Consider the following 21429-nt stretch of genomic DNA (forward strand, 5'->3'; position numbering starts at 1 on the left):
TTGCAAGCAGGGTTGTTTAAATTTTGCTTTGCAAGCACAGCTATTAAACAGTTTGGAGGGGGAGAAGTGAATGAAATCATCACTTCCACCCCAGCTGAATGAGCTCAGCTGAGGGATGATACCCTCTGGAGGAGCAGGTTGGCGAAGGAGCAGGAAACTCCAGCAGCTGAGCAGCTCCCAACGAGGTAGGGATGTTCTCCATCCACAGCAGATCTAATCTGAGATTTTGCTGCCAGAGACTTCCATCTTTTCTGTTGTGCTAAGCTCCAGACCAGTGCACTCTGGCTGCAGGACCCTGGCATGGCAGTGGCAAGGACAGGCTGGGGAGATGGGCATTGTTTAAGTTTTAAAAAAAGCAGATGAACAAAAATCCTAGTTGCTGCTTTCTGGAAAGCTCACTGACCAAAGAGGAGCTGTTTACAGAAAGCAGAAGTTTGTAAACCTTGGGTGTTGCAACAGGAAATCTGTGCTGGGAAAACAAGTTGAACTGCCTGCAGTTAGCCAAATAATCAGTGTTGATCCATGACTAATGCTCCTGAAAGGCCGAGCTGCTGATTGTGATAGAGCTCTGGCAGAGAGCTGCAGTGGATCATAGACAAGGAGGCAGGAGTGGGGCTACTTGTGAGGAGAGAAACATGTGCAGGGTCTGCAGGAAGCCAGGAGAGAAGCTCTGCTTGGCCTGGATCTGCAGGCTATCATCTGTAATGAGTGGAGAAAGCAGCAGTTTTCTGCTGTGAAAGGAAGGAGTTCTGGGCTGTCGGGCTGTGGTGGCCTGTTAGAAAATGCGTTTCTGCCTTCTGCACAATGGTTTTGGGTCTCTGTGTGATGGAAGATCACGTGGTGGAAGTCCTTTCGTCCATCATTCCTCTTCTGTGGAAGAGGAGTTAATCACAGTGTGCTTAATATAGCTCCTGGTTACCTTCCATTAGGGTGACTTGCCATCCTGATCAGCGTTGTCTTTTAGTGCTGCTTTGTGCCTTAGGATGTCTCGCTTCTGGCAGATAAGAGCTTTTGATGCACTGCACAGATGTGGCCATGCTGGTTTCGACACAGTCATGCTATCTGGCCTTCAATAACTGATTCCAGTTCCTACAAGTGTAAGTGCTGTTGCAAGACAGAGGAGAAGTAACAATTAATTTAGTGTATTCTCCCCAGCAGCCCAGGGTTGTAGCTTGCAGCAAACCCTTACTAAGTTCTTTAGTGCCCTGTTGGGAAGGAAGGTCCATTAGTACTGGTGGCGAGTCCCAAGGTATAAAATCCTCTTGTCCTTTGGCTGTGCTTTTGGCAAAGCTTCTGGGGTTTTTTGCCCCTCCCTTTCTTCATTCACATAATTGCCCTGGCTGATTTCCCTTCTCTGCCTCGCCCCCAGATGATTTTGCATAGATGGCTGGTAGCAGAAGAGCTACTGTGTTTTGGTTTTTTTATATATATACACTGATGTAGCAACCTCCGGATCCACATAATTTCCCATCCGTTTTCTGTATGCGTAGTTCCTGTGTCCAGTCCCAGTCTGCATTCTTGACCCCTACTATATACAACCGCGGTCAGTCAGCCTCCACGCTGGACTGGATTGCATGGAAAAATCAGTGACAATTACCGTAGCTTGCTATGCTTTAACTACTTTGTAAACTTCTTACAGTCATTTCCTTTCACTGAGTCATTGCTCTTGATTTCTTTTTTCAGATGAATTTTTCCATCACCCGTTCTTGGATGCAAGTGCCTCTATGAAAAAATGTAAGTGTTGCATTTTTGATTACAACTCTTTTTGAACCATGACACAACTTTTTCCCGCTAATCCAAAAGGAAAGAAAGACTGCTTTGTGTTTTAGTTATTTAAGCAGGGATTCAGTGTTTATTACAGTGTCATGTCCAGATTTTGACATCAAAATGTATTTAATTTTGCTGAGTTATCTTCAAAGGGATGATTAGGGCGGCTATTTAGAAACCTAAAGCAGAAGGAAATGTAGCTTTGAAGTGTATTCATCTGCTTTGTGTGAAGTGCTTGGCCAGCAGGGATGCTTGTAGGTAAACAGGATTATGCAGCATGATTTTGCTTTTCATCCACATCTGCAGGACAATTCAGAATAGCGGATAGTGGATACTGGCACTCTGGCTCCTGCCTGCCCGGTGGTACCTTAGGTTGGCTCTGCAAAATGGCAGGCTCTGGACACCAAATCTTGTTCCAGCATTTACCTCCAAATTCTTGATAAGCCTTGTTTAGGAGGGTTAAATGTGGATGCTCTGTGAGAACTGGCCAGTTCTCACTTTCTTTCCTCTTTTGATTGAAAACTTGTGAGAATTTCCAGCCACGTGTACTAGGTATGATTCAGAGGTTTCTTTTCCGTGGGAAACAATTCAGAATTGTTTCTAGCAGATAGGATATAATAGGCCTCTGGCCAAGAGACGTGGTATAGTGGGATTGTGTATGGTTGTCTCTTTCTGGAAAGATCAGCCTAGGCCTTTAATCGCCTGAGTAAATGATGGAGGCAAGAATTTTCATCAGTGACTGATTTGGGGTGTCCAGTGCAAAGCTGGAAGTCTTGGAGGAAGCACATCCAATGCTCTCTGAACATGGAGCCCCTCTCACATGTGTGCCGTGGGTGGATGCCCCTTGTCTGCTGTGCACATCACTTGTGACAGCCTTGCTTTTCTGGTTCCAGAGCAGGACTTGTCAGTTGGTCCTGATACAGATTTTAACTGTGTACTCAGGTGACCGTCCTGTGGGCAAGAAAAGACGCTTCTGGTTTAAGGGAGCTTGCAAGCCAGCCAGGCCCCTATCTCCATCTGCACCAGCAAGATGTGGGGCGAGTCCTGGAAAACAGGACTGTTCTGCAGGCAGGAAAGGACTCTGCCTGGGCAGGACTGCTCCTAAGCCAGCTCAGCTCTCAGCAGCTGCTATACCACTGCTAAGTGGGAAAAGCTCTTCAAAGTCCGATCCCCCTGCGGGCAGAAGACTTCCCTCTCAGGACGTTCTTGCATGCCCACCAGCTCATCTCCTGCCTCCAGCAGTTCCGTTGCTTTGTTGGCCAGTGGAACAGAAAACCCCCTGCGAACACAAGAGGGTTCTCCTGACTTGGCCTCAGTTTCCAACTTCTGCTCATTTGCTGTGCAGAAACCAAAGGCACCATTATGGGGAGGGGACTGTAGCTCAGCCTTTGCCCCCAGCTGCGCCACAGTTAGTGGTGTGGGGTCAAGGCCCAAGAAAAATAGCGCCTTTACAGGCAGGTAAGGACTGTATGAGCTCCAGACCTCTCTGCTGCCCTGCTGGTCCTTGCCTCCGTGCACATATCCAGAGCCTGGAGTCCTCTGCAGGCAGGAAAGACCACTACTGGTTTTGAAAAGATATGGAGAGAAATATCTCCCTGTTGCTGGAGGTCTTCAAGTTGTGCACAGAAATATGCTAGCGAAGATGTTTCTGGTAGTCTGCTGTGGAGGTCTCTGCTCCTGCCAGATGGCAGTGATGGATGAGGCCTCTGGGAAGTGCAGTGAAGAGCCTGGATGAGAAAGGCTGCATGTGGGATTGGTGGTCCTTTTGATAGCGAAGGACTGGGCTATGGTGATCTCAGTAAGAAAACACTCAGCTGAGCTGGATGGAATGCTGCCTAACGTGGTAACGTGTTTAACACGTGCACAGGTCTAGCTGAAGAAGGTGACTCAGCAAGGTTGCAGTTGCTCAGGGGCTAGCTGCCCTGGCTTTGCGTGCAGCACTGTGGCGAGTCCAGAAGTTTATTGTGCTACTTCATGTTATCATGTGGCTCAACATCATGAGTGTAGGAAGTATTGAAGAGAAGACGTACGACTGCATCTGAATCATGATGCTTGTGCCCAGACTGAATTAGTCCTCAGGCCTGCGGTGGGGAACTGTGGGGAGGAACAGCGTGCCTTCGTGGCTTTATTCTCCTTGGAGCTGATAATTGGGCTATGACTGACTTCAGTCGGGTGGGACTAAGTCGCTCACTTTCGAGCATGCAAGTTTATCTCGGAAGAGTTTGTTGGATGATCTATACCAGCATCTGTGCCTGTGTGATGAATGCACCGAGACCTCAGCTAAGCTCAGGGACTCACTGTGCAGCCTTTGCCTAAAGGACCTTCCAGGCACCGCAGATGCACACAACTGCACATCCATTTAGGTCCCAAATCAAGTCTCAGGTGAAACACTTCCTCTGCAGTCTGAGCAGAGTGTGGTGGTCTCCATACCCCTGCAGACAAATCTGCCTTCAGGTGGCAAGGGCAGGTTGGGAGAGCTGCCACCAGCACGCAGAACTGAACACATCACCCAGGCTCCTGAACCCTTTCAAGACTGGTCCAGCTCTGGTCACACAATCATTAATTTTGAAGAATTCTTAAATATAATTTTGCAATTCTGGAAAACTGGGGAATCCTCAAGTGTGGATAATTCTACGTGGAGAATTTTGAAGTTGCTAAAGGCGAGGGATCCCCCTCGTTTAAATCAATTTGTGTGTTTTCCAAGATACCTCAGCAAAATCAACATTTCAGTCAAAAATATTTAAATATGGCATTTCTGACAAGCTCATCCTCTCTTCTACGGTCCAAGGGGTGGTTGTCTTCACGTTCCTCCTCCTCTTACTCCTTTAGTGAAGCAAGTACCCGAGTCTGCTGCCATCCAGACTGTACTGCGAAGCTCTGTTTGCCGCAGGCTTTAGCCTGGAGAGCAGGTTCAGGGTCTTGGGCTTTAACTAAAACTGGTACTTTATCCTTTTGTTTGTTTATATTTTATTTTATATTGTGTGTTTTGTACTGTGACTAAGCATGTACCTTAGATGTGTTTAAAAAAAAATTAATAAAGTCTTTAAAATACTGTGTCTAGTCGGAATGTCATCTGTCTGTAGCCAGATCTGATCAGCATACGGTGTGGGGCAGTGCGTTACAGTAATAACACAGGAGGAGGCATAATTAGACGCCTGTGCAGGTCTTCTCTCAGTAAACACGTTGTAATTGGTACCTGTGCAGAGTATTTTGGAGCCTTTTTTGCTCCTGCCTTTAATGTATGAAAAGCTGGTACCTCCTTCGCTGTGAGTTGAGCGTGAAACAGGAGCGGTCACGGTTCAGAGGTGTACGGTGGTGCAGCGTCAGGAATATCTGTCAGGCTTAACTTGACTTTTACCATCTCTATAATCGCGTTGTACCTAAAATACTCGGGTAAAAACTAGCAAAAATGGTCATGACTTCTGCATATAGAAGATTTTAATGGTGCAAACTTTTAAACTCTTAAAAGCAGCGTATTCCTTGGGCAAGTCCTCTCAGTTTTTTGCGCTCAAACTAATGCCTTGTCAGAGATTGCAATTTAAATAACTTTTTGATGACTGGTTTTAATTGAATCCAGAAAATCACAAAAATGCATCTCTCCAATGTGGGTAAAACTCAGATCCCAAATAAAGATTTTTATATGACGCTTAAGGCTCGGATATTTTTAGGACAATTGAGCCCCTGGTATGGATGACTTGTCAGAAGGGATTTTTGCAGGTGTAGGATCCAGAATCAAGATCCACACAGCTGGAGCATAGGCTTGCCTTTATGGCTCCCAGCTCTCCCATTTTGAAACCAGTTGGCACTGGTTACGCAACGGACAGGATGACTGTTTTGTTGCTGGAACAAGTTGGAGAGGACAATTATGAAAACAGACTTATTTACATTACAATCCAGCAATTTCTGGATTTGGGTGGGGGCCTCAGTCCATGTTAACAATCCCTGCATTCAGACTTGGGCTGAAAACATGACGAGCCAAGTGTTTGCACCCTTTTTAATTTTAAACTGGGAGTGCCTGGATTGAGGAGGAGATGGAAGCAAGCATCCTGCTTTCAAGCTATCCTGTGTGGCTGACGCTGAAAAATGCACCAACAGGGATGAGGTGGTCAGAGAGGGTTTGTCAGAGCCAAACCTTGTGGTTCTGCATGCATGAAAGTCTGGTTTTAGTGTCAGAATCTTTTGAGTTGGACCTCACAGCATTACAGTGTGAATTTGGGGAGCTGACAGGGTTTGGTTTTAAATAGGAACAATGATTAATAGAGGCTGTGTTTAAAGGTGTGCTTCATGCAGATAGTTTTAACTTGAGTTTTGGGTGATAGTGGCAAAGTCTGCCTGCTTGTCTTCCTTCCTAGATTAATGGAAAGCTGTCCAAAGCAAAGAGACAAAAATAGAAAAGTCTCAATTCCAGCCAGGTTTAAATCAATAATAGACACAGAACCAAAATAGAGCAGAAGGGGACCTTGAGAGAGAACTGAAATGACTCTAACAAAAATACTAATTCCAGGAAAAATGAACGGTGATGCAAGTCTTGCAGCAGGCACGTGTGGATTCAGAAATCACTCAGAAGTGCCTTCCCATAGTAGGAAGTTCTGTCTGTACAAGGGTGAATTGTTCTGTAACACGTGGCAGGAAAAAAATGGGGAGATGTTTTTCTCCCCTTTTAGGTTTCTGGTATTAGATGCTTAGGGAGGGTGTAGAGATCGCTCTGCAGGCTCCCTGAGGAGATCGTGGAGATCAAAAGCAGTGTGGCATAGGCAGGACAGAGCTCTCCATTTCACAAGCGAGTTCTCAGACCTCTGTGTGTGTTCCCTGAGCGTGGGGAGCGGGAACCAGCTGTGCTTGCAGAGTGTGTGGGGTGCGGGCAGTGTGGCTCTCCCTGCCAAGCCCCTGACCGACCTCCCAGAATACTCGTTGTCCACAATCCCCCTTCCTTCAGCAGAGCCTGGGCAGTGTGTTCTCACAGCACGGCCCAGCAAGGGGCAACGGATGCAAAGGCTGAAAAGCAGCCTCTGCCCCGGCTTTGGAAGATTTATTCCATTTTGGACCTAACTCTCAGAACACTGGCAGAGTGAGCACTGCCGGTATGGTCTGACACAGGAGAAAAAGGGGTGTGGGGGGGTGTGTGTGTCACTGCACACAGGCCCCATGCTGCCATCCCACCAGGGCTTCCTACTGCACAAGCCCCAGCACTCTGCTGAATTGATCTCTGTTTTCAGAATAACTTCAACAAAACCAGAATGTTTTGCTAAAGAGGTTAATGATAGCAAAGGGTGGAGAAGATCACTGTGACCCTGGTTAAACTGTTAACAGCAGTTGATTACTTAACATTAAAACGGGTGTTTTAAGTCTAAACTTCATTGGCTTTGTTTTCCTGCTGTTGGATCTTGTTACATCTCTGTCAGTCAGAGCAATTCAGCATTTAAGTGATTGCTCTCTTTGTGCTGGGAGACACTGTTCCAGTCATCCTTTAACCTTTTTTGATAGACTGTGCAATTAAAGTGTTTCTTTAAAAGGCATATTTTGTGATTCTTTTATCATTAGAACACTGTTTCAAAAGTTAATTGTCGAGAGGTGGACTTTCATTTTTCTAGCCAGTTGAAGAGTGAGTACTTTGTAGTATCTAATGTGATTAATGAGAGGTAGTTTTACTTCAAACAGAAGTATTATTCATCTAGGTGTCATTAACCTTCCCTGTATTAAGTATGGAGTCATTAGTACAGATCCTGTAAAGGCAGAAACCTGATACAAGGTGCTAATTCTCTAGCAGCACAATGGAAGAGAAGCAAAGTGTTCCTCTCCTCACTTAAGCATTCGTTGCCTCTGATCTCTGTCTCAAGTCATTCAAATAACAGTGTGGTTGCAGAGTAAAATCTGACTTGGAGCCGCTTTGAAGCGGGGATGTTGGGATGCTTGTGCACTATTCAGTCTTGTGTGCGTGGACTGGGAAATTTGAACCACTGGATACTTGAAAGCCCTTTAAAGAGCTGGTGTTACCTTTGGCTTGTCTATTTATCTTTCCCTTCTTTTGCAAGGATGCTTTGGAGGCTCTTTAGGACAGAAACCATCTTGCTATTGGTGTAGGTCAGCTGTAGAGTGGATATCTGACCTTGGTCCTGTGTCCTGAGACCTTCCTCCCCAAGAGCTGTAGCTGTGAAAGTGTGGAGTGGATGGCTGTGAATCATGCAAGGAGCAGAATGCTAGTTGCTCTTTTGTCCTCCTTTAATTGACCGTATCTGGTAGACAACATACATGGTAGTACATGAGATAAACCTGATAGGAAAAGATGAAAAAGACCTTTTATGATTGATTGATCTTGGTCTGACAACTTCTTTGTGTTTTGTCTTTTGCTGGTTTTAGCTGCTTCCGTGCCAATGCCTTCCTATCCCAGCTCAGGCTCCGGTAGTTCCTCCAGCAGCTCTTCTACTTCCCACCTGGCATCACCTCCTGTAAGTATAGCCCAGAAGATGCTATATTGTGTTAATGACCTCCCTGCTTATTTATAATGCTCTCCCTGCTTTTTTCTTGGAAACGGTCTCTGCCTTTGCTGTCTTCTGGTGCAAGTCACTGAACGCTTTAGTTCTGGCTAGTTCAGTGTCTTCTCTAGTCTGTTTAGAGTTTGGATCCTGAAGGTTGTCTTCTGTCCACAAGAAACCTTTCAATTTGCTATTGCCTATTATATGAAAAGCCTTTATGATGTCTTGGCAGAGACAGAAAGCTCCTTGGAATCAGCAAGCAGTCACTAATTCAGGGTATAGCACTGCTTACTTGGCCGTAAGTTCTGTGTTTTCAAGCAAAGTCTCTGCAGCTTGACAGCATATCCACCCTCCTTTGTAAAGTGACCCTGCTCCTTGCCGACCAGCATTCCCAGGCGCCACAGAGGGACATTCAGCAAAGCTGTTTGCTCAAACCAGACCTGCCACAGTCCGGTGTTCTTCTGCGAGATGATCTGAACTGACGGTTTTTCTCTCTGGTTACCTGAAAAGAGGAAAATGTTTCCAGAGGGCAGAACATTAACTGTGACATTCCTGCAGCTCACTGAACTGAGAGCTTGTTTTTGGAGGCTCTTGGTGAAAGCTGTCTTTTGACTATGAACTCAGGAATGCTGGTGGTGTGATGGGTAGGGGAAAGGAGAAGGATGGAAGTTTTTCCTCCTTGCCATTATTGCCTTTTTACTTTGTTCTCTGAGTTTTCCTGGGCCAAGGAGTCTCAGCCTGGTGTGGGAAAGGCTGATGGGCCCTCTCAGAAGTTGACGTAGGTGCTTGTGATGTGGGCTGGCAGAGAGGAGAGATCTGCTGTCCTCTGAATGTTTCATAACTGTATCCCAAGAGCTTCTTCCCCCCTGCAGCCCTACCTTGGCTAAGGCTCTCCTGACCATACGACTCCAGGAATGGGCAGACAGTGTGAAAATTGGATTCTCTCCCCTGAGCCCTCCTAGTTTGGGAAGCTTGGGAATGGTACAGACTTGTGGCCAGACGGGGAGGGGTTCCCATGTTAGAAGTGTACTGCACTGGTCCCACTCTGCATTTTGAAGTTTTCCTGATGGAGGAGTGCTGACCCAGCATGTGAAAAATGCCACGTCTGCAGGGCAGAGCTAGGAGGTTGGGTGGAAAAGAGACAGTTTTGATGGCTGCTCCCTCTGCTAGTATGTACTGCACGTGAAGTAAGAGTCAGTCCCCACCTGTACAGCAGCAGAGTCTTCGGAGGGTGAACAAGGTCTTAATAAGACCCAAGTGAAAGCTGATTCAAGCTTTTATCCTAATGGATTTTTAGGCTGAGAAAGATTGTGATCTACTCCATGGACAGTTCAGCTGTCTTAAAGCTTTCTTAAACCCTCTGGCCTCCTCCATCTGTCTGCAAAACACGAGGATTATGGGGATATTCGTTGTTTGGCTGAAGGAGACAGAAAAATGGGACTTTTTAGGGTCTGTCCTGCCTCTGATGGCTGAGGTGTTCATCTGTTGAATGCTTAGCCTCCTTCAGGCCTGCCTTTAGCTCCTTGTTAGCACTACAATAAAGCAGAGCTGTCCTTAAAGTGCAGGGGCACTTTTGTACACATTCCTGAGTGCTGCTTACTGCAAAAGTGCAAGTAGATACCAGATACTTAATGCTGAAGAGAAAAACAAAAAAACATAACCCAAAAGAACAACCAAAATCATCTCTGAAAGCTCTTCTCTGTTTCACAGCCGTACTAAATTGCGTTGGTAGAAAATGCATGGTTGATCCAGAAAGCCTTAGCAGACGGATGCCATACCTCAAGTGATATTTTTTTTGTTGTTGTTTTCTTCTTATCTGGGAAGCATCAGACATGCTGGTAGTATCTCGTGTAACAAAAGATGTGCTGTTCTGACACGGATGCAAAAGCCTGTTCCTTTTCTGTAAACTAAACAGCTGCTTCTGACAAACTGTCAGTGCTGGTTTATCAGCAAACTGTTGTTTGCGGCCTTGTACAGCTCAGCTTAAAGGATCAAGCAGAATGAAGAAGTAGCTATGCTGAAACTAGTGTTTATGTTCTCCTTGAATTAGCAGTCCCTTGGAGAGATGCAGCAGCAGCTGCAAGAGAAGGCGCTGGCATCCCCCACCCAGGATTCCCCCGGCTTTCTGCACGGATCTAAGGACTCTGCTGGAAGCAGCAGTAAGAACTCCTCTTGTGACACAGATGACTTCGTTATGGTCCCAGCACCGTTCTCAAGTAAGGTGGCTTCTGGAAAAGCTGATGTTCTAAGCGGAGGGGGCTGTGGATGTTAAGGACAGTTACTAGAAAGTTGAAAGAGCAATTAAACCTGTCTGGACTGAGTAACAGGAATGGTTTTGTTCCCAGGCTGGCTGATACATCTGTCTCGCTGGCTACTTTCAAAGGGTATTTTGTAATTACCTTCAAAGATAGGATTTGAGAGTGAAGATTACTCAGAGACCTCAATAAGAGATTGAACCTGGCAATCCAACTGGAAAAGAAGATAAGCAGGCTCACAGGGAAATGTCTTTCTCTCACAGAAGCCCTATCCATGTCATCCTGTCCTCAGTTTCGCTCAGCATCACAGTCCAGGACAGGATTTCAGCTATCAAGCTGATTTTACACTTGAAAACCTAAAAGATGTTGGATTTTTCTTTAAACACTTTGAATTTCACTTTAGCACCTCTGTATGTTTATACTTCGATAGGAATTTCTTGAAAATATGTATGTACGTAGAGCCAGGGCCCCAGTTCAGCCACATGCCTAAGTATGCCCGTGGACGAGTTCTTCCTCACCCAGCAGAAGGACATCATTCAACCTCAACCTTCTGTGAGATGCTTTGCTGAGTTGGAACTTAGAGATAAATGCTGTGCTCCGTCCTTTCACAGTTGCACTACTTGTATAAAAACGGGAATTTGGAGGGGTAGAACTGGAATCTGTGAAAGGTCGCTGCTGTGCAGTCCTTATGATGAAGAAGAGCTCAGTGTTGCTCCTATTTTTCCTGGGAACAGTGATTGGACCAGTATACACTTGCCTTGTGCTGGTCATGTTTCCGGTGTTCAGGTGTTTTGGCAAAGGCGCGAACTCCCCTGTGTTGCGCATCCAGCTGCCAGCTCATTTGGCTGCCCTGGATTTTTGCTGCTTAGGACACGGGTGTTTCGAAGCCCTACATGCAACACACCCCACTGTCTTTTTGCACAGTAACTAGTGGTTGCACCAAGTGGGCATATACTTGTTGCCCCAAATGAATCTGTCAGGTTTTGCCCTCCTTCCAAAGGGACTTACTTTCACCCTAATTTTCCTAAAACTTTGGGCTATAAGGATTAGCAGCATATACATCAGCTTCAGCCCACATGTATTTTGCAAAATTCTGACTTCAGAAAGCAACTCAGCAGGTCTTGGAGAGCTGGAAATTTTACCCCAAATCTCAGTTGATCTGAATATAAAATGATTTTTAAGAAAATGATCTTGAATTAATGTGTTTCTGCAGTTCCTTGTTCCTCAGGGGATTTAACTGCTGAGGCTGCAGGAGGGAAGCCAATCCAGGACAGCCTGATGTACAGCGGGTAAGATCACCAAGGCATCCGGAATTGTTTAGCCACTGGAGCATCTGGTGCATTAGGGACTTCTGGTGACTGGGAGGGAAGGTGTTGCTGAGTTACCTTTTGTTTCAGGGATAACTGTCACCTGACAGTTCTGACCATTTTCAGTTTGATCATCAGCATGTGGCACCTGAATACCAGAGTGTACCTGGGGCAGCATGACAGTCCCCAGGGCTCTTAGGACTAGACTCCCCAGAGGGTGCTGGGCAGACTCAGCTCTGTTGCTGTGCTTTGTAGTGGAGGGAGCAGGGTTGGTTCCCAGGCCTGAACAGCTGGGTTCTTTTTGTCATTCTTTAGGAGTTCCCTGGTGACTTCAGCAGGCTTGGAAAGCCAGGGAAGGACACCGTCTCCTTCACCTCCATACAGCAGTTCTCCCAGCCCATCCAGGTAAGAAAGACTGTTCACTGGTGACTAGGAAACATTGATTAATTGAACACCCATTGGCTTCCAAGAGGGCATTTTACAGATGTTGGTGTGCTGAGCAAGATCCACATCTCTCCTTTAATTAAAGAGTAGCAAGAAACACCCAGAAAAACTTCCCAGCCTTGGGCACTGATCAGTCCCAGCTACAGAGCTTGTCTCTCCCTCTTCTGGCCCTCAGGAGGGGCCGGGAGAGAATGCAGTAGAGCTGAAATTAACTCTTCCCTTGGGGGCCAGGGATTATTCTCTTGCAGGAAGCAAATGTACTCCACTGGCCTGTATGTGCTACTCATCCGCTCTGTGCTCAGCCTGCAGAGGTGGTGAGTGTTCCAGCTGAAGACCTAGCTTCTAAATGCTTCAGCCAAGGCTGAAACTACCATGGGCTTGAATTACTGGGCAGGCGATAGGCAAACGTGGAGGAGTGTTGCTCATCTGTCCTTGCTGTTGAAGGACAGATCTGGGCCTGCTTAGCTGTTTGCAGTTTGCCTGAAGCTCCAAACAGCTCGTCGCACTGTGTCTGTATAAAGTAATGCTGCTGCCATGGCCCCCTTTAGTAACGGAGGGTGCGGGAGTAGGGGGAACAAGTACAAACAAGCGTGGTCATGGGTTTAGTTCCATCCAAACCAGTTGCTCTAAGCTCAGCTTTGGTGTTCAGAAATGTCATAGGTGACAGCCGCCCACGCACAACAGCACCAGCTTCCCAGTACTGCCAGTGCCTCCAGACACATTTATGTTCAGAGGATGTTAGTGGTCCCTGGAAGGTGATTCCACTGGTGCTGTGTCCCACTGGAAGGTGATCCCACTGGAGCTTGAAGCTTTAGGGCACGTGCTTATCTTACACGGGCTTGAAGCTTTAGGGCACGTGCTTTCCCCATCTTGTTCTTGCCTGCTGGAGAGGCAGGACACCTTTCATCTTCTATTCCATCAATATGGCACCTGCTGGGGGAGGACAGTTGAAGGTGAGAGATGGATGACCCTAAAATCTTCCTTAAGAAGAAAATGTAGTCCCAGGCTATGTGTTGAACACACTCGTCACATAAATGGAGCCCAGAAAACAACAAAACATAGCCTTGAAGTACACAGATTTAAAGAATATAGCTCAAAGCCTTGCTGACGTGATCAGATTAATTGGTAAGCACGTACCACGGTGTGGAGTTTAATTGCATAAGGCTGCTTATGCCATCACCTGCTAAGCTTTTTAATGGCTTATTCCTAAACTGATTCCTTTGCATTCTGGAGATCAGTCTTTATTAACGGATTTGGCCTTGTTTCTGGACAGCAATGAGTGGAAATTCATGAAAGCGGACTGCAAATGCTGCCTACTGTTCAGTCTTCACTAAACTGGGCTCATCATGTTCTACTGGATCACAAGGTGGCAAGTTGATGCCCGTGGCTGTGATCTGTGGAGCAGATGCCAAACCCTCTAGTGCTACTTCCCACTTTTCTATCTGCTTTGAAAAAACACCGAAGAGTTACTTCCTACCCTGTCCGGGATGGGGAATAAGACATAAGTAATGAAAGATCAGAGCAGTCACTCTGAATGCGGAGTGTAAAGCATGATCTTTGATCTGTCCCCTGAAGGTGCTTTGGACTGGTGCCACCCAGGTGTGAACTTTCTGTTAACACGGGTTTCAGTGCCCTTCACTCTAGATGTCATGAGGCCTGTTGCTTCAGCACTTGGCTTTGCTGGCATAGAGGACTCCTGATTTTCTCTCCCTCTGTCTTTGCTCACTCACAAGCAGCAGTTCTCCCTTTTGTGTGTGGCTCTAGGCTAGCAAGCAATGCTGGATGCAGTCCAACTAGGACAGAAAGCAAAGGCTATGTTAGAGCGGCCAGCAATGGGTTTTCCTCAGGATGTCATGGTACGCTCTAGAGCAGATCTCTTTGTTCTTAACTAAGAGGGTGAGGACTAGGCAGAATTAAAATATTCTGATAGTTATCTTTTTTTTTTAAAACACTTCCTTGTTGAAGATGCTTAGTAAGTCTAATGAAAGGTACTTCCTTGGATGTATCCCACAGTAGTGGATTTAATACTGTTTTCAAAGAGCTTTTAATTTCTGCCAAGTAATTAAACTCCCTGTCCCAGCTTTATCTCTTGGTCTCTGCAAGTTCATGGTCAACTGTAGTCTTCAAGGCTTGAGGCCAATTGGCAGGTTTAGTATATGTCGCCTCATTCGAATGCTTTCTTTTGCACCTTGTGGAGAAACCTGGCTCCTATGAGGAATTGATACAATTCTTGGAGAGGGAGGATTCTTTCACCTAAGAACTTCTATTCTTCCAAGGAATTTTGACCAGATGGAAAAGGCAGTGTTTGAAATGTATGTTGAAAGTCAGGATATGTACAAAGTTTGATGTGAACCCTCAGATTTCTTGGTTAAAGCTCAGTTCGCTTTGTGTCTCTCTTGACACCACTGGTGGAAGGCAGAGACAGCAAAGCCTCACTTTTCTGCTGAGCAATCAGAAGCCTTGAACACTTTTGTTTTATTGTATGTCAGTGAAGCATCAAGGGTTCCATGCTGTCTTTTAGGGACAAACATCGAATTAAGATTCTGCTCGAGTCTGTTCTCTGAGCAGAAATAAGAGCACCCAAGGAAAAGCATGTAGAACTTAAAGGAGTAAACCTGTTGAGAGAGGAACAAAGAAATTGGAATCACTTTTTGATCTTTCAGCCTTGATGAAAGATCTCTTGTCATGAAGAAGCATCTTCCTGTGCACAGTAGGGAGATCTGCAGACACATTCCTGCAGGTCATCTCTGTTCAACACTGCTGCTGTAAACCACAGAGTACTACTGACCTTTCCTAAAAAAGAAATTCTAGTAATGGGATGCTTTGAACTGCCAAATAAGTCACAAGCTCTTCTCTTTTCCCCTGCGCACACCTGTATATTCTTGCTGAATTAAATAGCTCAACTTATGTAAAACACTTCACTCTGGGTGTTAGACCTGAAGAAGTGATGCTTCCTCCTTCTCAGGGGCAGACGCAGGTGTGTGTCCTCGACTGACCACAAGGAAGGTGCAGAACCCTTCATTACCAATAAGATCTTTCTGTAATTGTGCAGCATCCCTGCACGTAGTGTTGGCAGTTGTAAAGAGCATTGTCGTGGCAATTAATCCTAGAATTCTGGAGCCTTTGGGAAAAGACTTCAGGTGCCTGCTGAGTTAAATGTGGTGTTTGCATAGTTTATGTATGGCGTGTGTGCAGGCTAAGAGTAGCAGGGAAAACCACCACCCAGGGGAACAGATATCAGATGTGAGCTGACGAACCTGCTTGGATGGAACTAGAAAGATGTCTTAAGTTTGCAAAGGGGCCCATCCCATTTTGTGTGTGTGATATTCTAGCTGACCTTGATGGGTATATAGATACCAGCTCCGGTCCCCCACATTTATTCTGAGTTGCCTTCTCCACCCAGTAGTTAATTTGCAAATACTCTGATATACACCAGGAGCTTGTATTCTCTTTGTGGCGTCCTGAGACTTCCGTGGAGATGCCATTGCTGCAGCAGTGCCTCTGTGAATCACAAGTAGCGCTTGGCAGCAGAATCTTTGTTGGCGTCCTTTGTGAGCCACGACTGTTTAGCCCCTGTTCAATGATGTGCTCCTTGGCTGTGGATCTGAGCTGCTGGAAACTAGGCCAGTTGTGGCCTGAAATAGCAGGGCTCCAGTTTTCCTGGAGGGAGTGGTGCGCTTGGGTGTGTGTTTTAACTTCAGCCTGTGGGTGGGAACTGTGCTGGAAGAAAGGTGCCTGTTTTCAGGAGGTGTGTGGTGCCGCTTCCCTTTGATAGGACTTTGAACAGTCCCCCGGTATAAACCCACAGCCCAAGAGCAGCCAAGGGGACGCTCCCTGTGGATGGTTGCTTTACGAAGATAAAACCTCCAATTACCTGGCTGAAGGCCCACCCCTAACGAGAGGCTTTCTTTGTGTGTCTCCTTTCAACAGCCGGCCGGGTCAGTTTTCTAGCAGCAAGTACGGACAGTCAGTGCCCATTCCGGTCCCAACACAAATTCACAACTACCGGCGGATTGAGCAGAACCTGCAGTCTCCCAATCCATACACCTCTCCGCGGTAAGCGCTGGGGCTGGGAGGAGGGGGCAGCATCAGCGCAGGGGCTCTGCTGTTACAGCTTGAGGGTTGTAAAACAGCTTCACAGTTTGTCCTCTGCACCTCTAAAACAGTCCCTGCGTGATGGGTTTGAGTGTGGTATGTGCTGACATAGTTTTGGGGCCTTTTTGTAGTGATGATAAGATTTGTTTGTTACCAAGTACTGTAAATTTTATCTGTGTGCGTGTATGCAAGTCTGCTCCTGTCAACTTCCAGTGCAGGCTGAGCCCTGCTGAGTCTGATAGCTTTTCCCGTTGCAGCTATGGTTTGGGTGTCCAAGCAGAGAACCAGCCATCTGGCAGATACCTTTATGAAAGGAAAAAGTTGAGATGAACAACTAAAATGGATGGGGCTGCAAAACTTCCCTGACTTTACCATAATTAGTTCCTGTAGCTAGTCACGCCATAGATGATGGGTCTTACACGAGTTGCATATTAATGTGGTTAGGCAGCCAGGACTGATTAAATCATGAGCAATTTGTGCCTGTGAGGCAGAGCATGTTTTCTGAGAGCAGTCAGGAAGACCTGGGTGCCTTCAGCCGGACAGCGAGTTCAGTGGTAACGCCTTGTACCTCCAAGATACACAGGGCTTCTGCCTCTTCTCATGTACAATTGCGGGTTCTTACAGGTTTGAGATCTGGGTTGACAGCAGCAGCCCAGGTCACAGACTGATTGGAAGGAGACTCGTACAGAATCTTAGAGGTTTTGGACAGCAGAGGTAATCCAACAGAAGTGCCTGTGAGGCGTCACGTCCTTTTTTGGATGAGTTGCCTTGGTATGTGGATTAGTTTAAGTCTAGATTTCAGAAGTAGGGCAATACCTCTGTCAGCCTAAGTTTGGGCTTCAGCCAGCCTAATTCAGGATAAGGCTTATTCAAAGTGGACCCAGAAGCAGAGACAGGATATGTTGATATTAATAAAGGCTCAACAGAGAGATTGTTTTGTGCCAGTTTTACTTTAGTGCTATTCTACGTTCACTTCTTTGAGTGTGTGGCAGGTTTTGTGGTAAGCTCCTTCCTGTTTCCTACGTGCCTTGTGTTTTTTACAGCAAAACCTTTGGCCCCATTAGAGTTGGAACTCAGAGAGTCCTGGATAGCCACATGACAAATAAAGCGAGAGCTCTGGAGACGGTGCGGAGGATGCAGCTTGGCACACCGTGCCTATCCCAAGCCTAGTGACGGGCCGCTGAGTTCAGGTTCACAGCCTGCAGCTCCCAGTCAGGGATCAAACTATCGTGTTTTGCTCCGTTTAGTCAGCACTGTGTAATGACGAGATTAGCATCATCCCTGCAGAGGAACTCAAGGAATGGACACAATCGGGATGTGTCAGCCTCTGCCTTTAGCATCTTCTCAATCTCTGGCGTCATGTTTTCTTCTGACCCAGGAAGCCATGTTTATCCCTGGCCATCACTTCCTCTAATCAGCAAATTCCACAGACCCCCTTTGGGAATGGAAGGAGAAATCGCCATCAAGCGTTTAGTATGTGATTCCACTTTTCCATCAGGTGTATCAAATAGGCCATTGCAGCCCAGTGCAAGTCATTTGGCCACAAACCTTGACATACACTCCTGTTTCTGAAAAAACAGCCGCTGTCACCGGATTGGCTGGTGCACGCCTCTGTAACATAGCTTGTTTGTGGACAGATATATTGCTTGCCGTGGTGGTAATTATGTGTGCGTACTTTTGGCCACATCACCTGTCCTGCTCGTCTGCTCCCTTGCTTATCCCGTGTCTTGTAGGATGGCATTTGATATTCCACATCTTTCAGCAGCAACAGGCAGCTGGTGTTTTTTTTCTGCAAGTTCTTGATAGATAATATTCAGCCTTCTGGGTGGCTCATATTCTGGAGAGTTAAAAACACGGGGGAGCGATACTTTCTGCCACTGAACATCTTTTCACCTTGCCAGGTGTCTGTTTCCTTGAGTGTATTCATTTTACTTCAGGGCTGGGCACCTTGATTCTAGAGAAGGGATTTTTTAGGTTAAAATTTTAAAGGATTTCCTTTTTTTCCAAGCATGTGAATATAGCATGGATTCATTTGGCTGAGATACAGTAACACATTGAAAAGCAGGGTGGGAGGGTGGCGGATCGAATTCTTATATCTCAGCTATTGAAATGGGTTTTTTAAATTATTATCATTTTCTGAAACAAGGCATAAAGTAAAGCATACACCTGTTAGTGTTGTAGAGTAGCCGTGCAGCCAGTTCATCAGGCTGACCTTGCCGTTCCTGGGTAGTGTAGCTAGCCCTGCTTGCACTGCTGAAACCCACGTGCCTTTGTTCCTCCTGGTCAGATACGTGTGGACAGTTTAATGCAGCATCATTGGGAAACCACACAGGATACCTTGGTGATGGCATGTTTCAGTGGCTTGAGCACGGAGGGGTTTTTTTCAGTGTATTCATTGCCTCCTGTCCAGAAAACCACCTATGTTCTCTTAACGAGAGAAAAAATGTTTCCAAATTGAGAGTGGAATGAAGGGTGTGATGAAAAGACTGTTTCCTCATATCGAGGAGTGTAATGGTGAAGGAGCTTGCAGGGGCAGAATGGCATTTCAGTACACAGAGCTTAGGCTGTGTGTTCTTAACGAGTGGTGAAAACATCCGAATACCGAGGCATAATCCCATCTCAGAGTGGTGGTGTGGCTGGACTCACTTTCCCACTAGTCTCGTTTCCTGTTTTGTTTCACTTTAGCAGCTGGGTTATACTTGAAGTTCCTGCTTCTGTGGGCTGTACAAACTAGTTTTAACTCCCTAAGGTGAGGCTTCACAAGGAGTTAGTCTGGAGCCCAGGCAGTTCTGACTGAGAAATTCCTTTGGGTAGTCCTGAACCATTTCAGATCTGACAGCTGCTCACTGCTTTGTGTTGCTCTGTAGCTTCTGATTCGAGTCAAAGCTCTGTTGCCGAGCGGTGTCTTGGGCACCGCTTACCTCTGTGTCATACGACCTGCGCTCACGGAGCTTTCAACCTAAACGGCTGCTCTGACACAGGAGCGAGTGGCTCAGCGCAGGAGAGACACTTGAATAACGCCATCTCAGGGCTTTCGGAAGACACTGCCTAAGATAAACACCTTGGATGTGGCAAGATAGGAAATTCTGTCTTGTTCAGGTTAAATTTAGATACCTGAAAGCATCTAAAAATGACTTTTGCAAAATGACAGGCTTTCCTGCTTACAGCTAAACTAATCTCATTTGTTCTTTTCATTTGTTTTGCAAAATTTTTTTTGGATTGAAACTCTTTAGAACAAGGATTATCATCTTAATCTGTACTGGTGTAGTCCTAGAAGAGTGGGGTTTTGATCTAGAATAAACTGACATGAAGCTCCACTTCTGTGGAAGCAGCTGCGTGTGTCTGGTGATACTGTTCTCCTCACTCTTCTTTACTGCGCCTTGGGTAACACGTGTGCTGCTGTTGTTTCCTCTAAGGTCTGGTGCGGTCCGGAGGTCTAGCAGTACAAGTCCTCTTGGTTTTCCTAAAACTGGTGCTTCCCCTCCTTATCCTGGAGAGCATGGATCTGTGCCCAGCTCTAGAAAGCTCTCCTTTGGCGGTGCCAAGCCGTTTACGCCATCACCCCAAGGTAAGATGTCAACTGGCACGCTGCTGCCCTAATAAAATCTCTCCTGTAATGAGGAAGCGTGTGACCAGCTGTAGCTGCCAGGTAATAGGGAGTTCTCATTGTTGTCTTCCCGTGGCTCTTCTCAGTACATTATTTGACAAGTGTTTTGGCTTCAGTAAAATAGAGAGAAACACCTATAAGCCCCAGGAGAGGCAAGCTTCTTGTTGGTGTCTGCACCAGACACTTTGCTGCCCTCTGAGAAGCATCTTTTTACTGGTTCTGGCTGGAGGGAGAAAAAATGGAAACCAGTTATTACCAGAGCAAAATTCTGACCAGCTTTGGAAGGGCTTGACCTTCACTGTTCAAACTGAAAAGCAGCCTCTGAGCATCGGGTACCCTGATCCAGATGCTAACAAGCAATTCAAGTGGAAAGGAATAAGGAAAATCTGAGTGTGCAACTGAAGCAATTTGCTGTTTTCTATAAAGAAGCGGACTCTGATGTAACTAGCTCTTCTATATCCCTGGTGTCTCCAATCCTGTACTTTTTAGTCTCTGCTGGTGGGGAAATGCAGAATATTCATATCCTATTCCTCTGTAATTAGCATCATTGCAAAGTCAGACTCAAACGTGCTATACACCAGACAGAGGGGTTTTCTCCTGCTTTTGCAGGAGCTGATCTTTTCACTACACAGCTAGGATTGGGAAGATGGAAGAGAGAACCAGCATCTTTCCAGAAAACAGCTGGTGCATCGTGGTGTTGTTGCCTGTGAAAACTTAATACTGATTAGACTTTTTTTTTATTGTGTTCCCTCGAAGTTGGAACAATCCCAGAGCAGCCCAGTCAGACTGTTATCCCATCTTCTACTGGAGCAGAAGTGAGAAGCCGGATTCCTGTTGCTGGTGCGTTGGTGCTTACCTTCCTTCATTATCCCTATGGATGCGGTCAGAACCATAATCTCAGGGCATTCAAGGCTGGGCATGTTCCCTCAGCAGCTTCTCTTGAGGCGTGGGCAGCCAGGAGTTCTGTGTGCTGGTGGGAGTTGGGGTTGATCCATTTGCATCCTGTCAGCCAGCATCTTCCAGTGTCACAGAAACCTGAATTTGGCACTTTGATGTCAACTGATTGAATGAAGGAAAAGCATCTCAAAACCTCTGCCAAGTGGCCTGCGTGATGTGTGATTTCTTTCTCCTGAGCAGTGACAGTCAGGGTCCCTTTCTCTGTAAGGGCTGCAATGAAGGACAGAAGCTGCACTTCTGTTTCCCTGTTGCTCACATCTCCTCTTCCTGTAGAGTTAAAACCCGAGCAGGCCTAGCAGTTTTGGGCCACTAATCAGAGTGCCATCCTTAGCCATCCACTGAAGGTTTTGATCTGTCCGTGTGTTAGCAGCAGATCCTGGCATCAGGCTGCCTTTCTGTGTTAGAACCAGCAAATGATGTGATCTGTCACTCTGGGCCTTCCAGGTTCCTCGGCGCCTGAACAGTCTCCTCGAGGGATGGGCTCCCGGCTCCACAGTGCTCCCAACCTGTCAGATTTGCATTCC

At 46.4% G+C, this 21429-nt stretch overlaps 1 protein-coding gene across 1 annotated transcript in view; it reads left to right on the plus strand.

The window, feature by feature from the left end:
* Positions 1 to 21429, plus strand: part of ULK1 (unc-51 like autophagy activating kinase 1) — a gene marked incomplete at its 5' end in the record, with an annotated part of 77765 nt that overhangs the window by 42959 nt on the left and 13377 nt on the right. The window contains 10 exon segments of the mRNA XM_010139937.1: positions 1684 to 1734; positions 8125 to 8213; positions 10294 to 10456; positions 11724 to 11784; positions 12118 to 12207; positions 16177 to 16302; positions 19758 to 19909; positions 20705 to 20788; positions 21350 to 21425; positions 21427 to 21429. The exon segment at positions 21427 to 21429 is cut by the window's right edge and continues 178 nt beyond it. Coding sequence (XP_010138239.1) covers positions 1684 to 1734; positions 8125 to 8213; positions 10294 to 10456; positions 11724 to 11784; positions 12118 to 12207; positions 16177 to 16302; positions 19758 to 19909; positions 20705 to 20788; positions 21350 to 21425; positions 21427 to 21429 — 895 coding nt within the window.

The sequence above is a fragment of the Buceros rhinoceros genome, unplaced genomic scaffold (genome assembly GCF_000710305.1).
Source record: "Buceros rhinoceros silvestris isolate BGI_N320 unplaced genomic scaffold, ASM71030v1 scaffold260, whole genome shotgun sequence".
NCBI lineage: Eukaryota > Metazoa > Chordata > Aves > Bucerotiformes > Bucerotidae > Buceros > Buceros rhinoceros.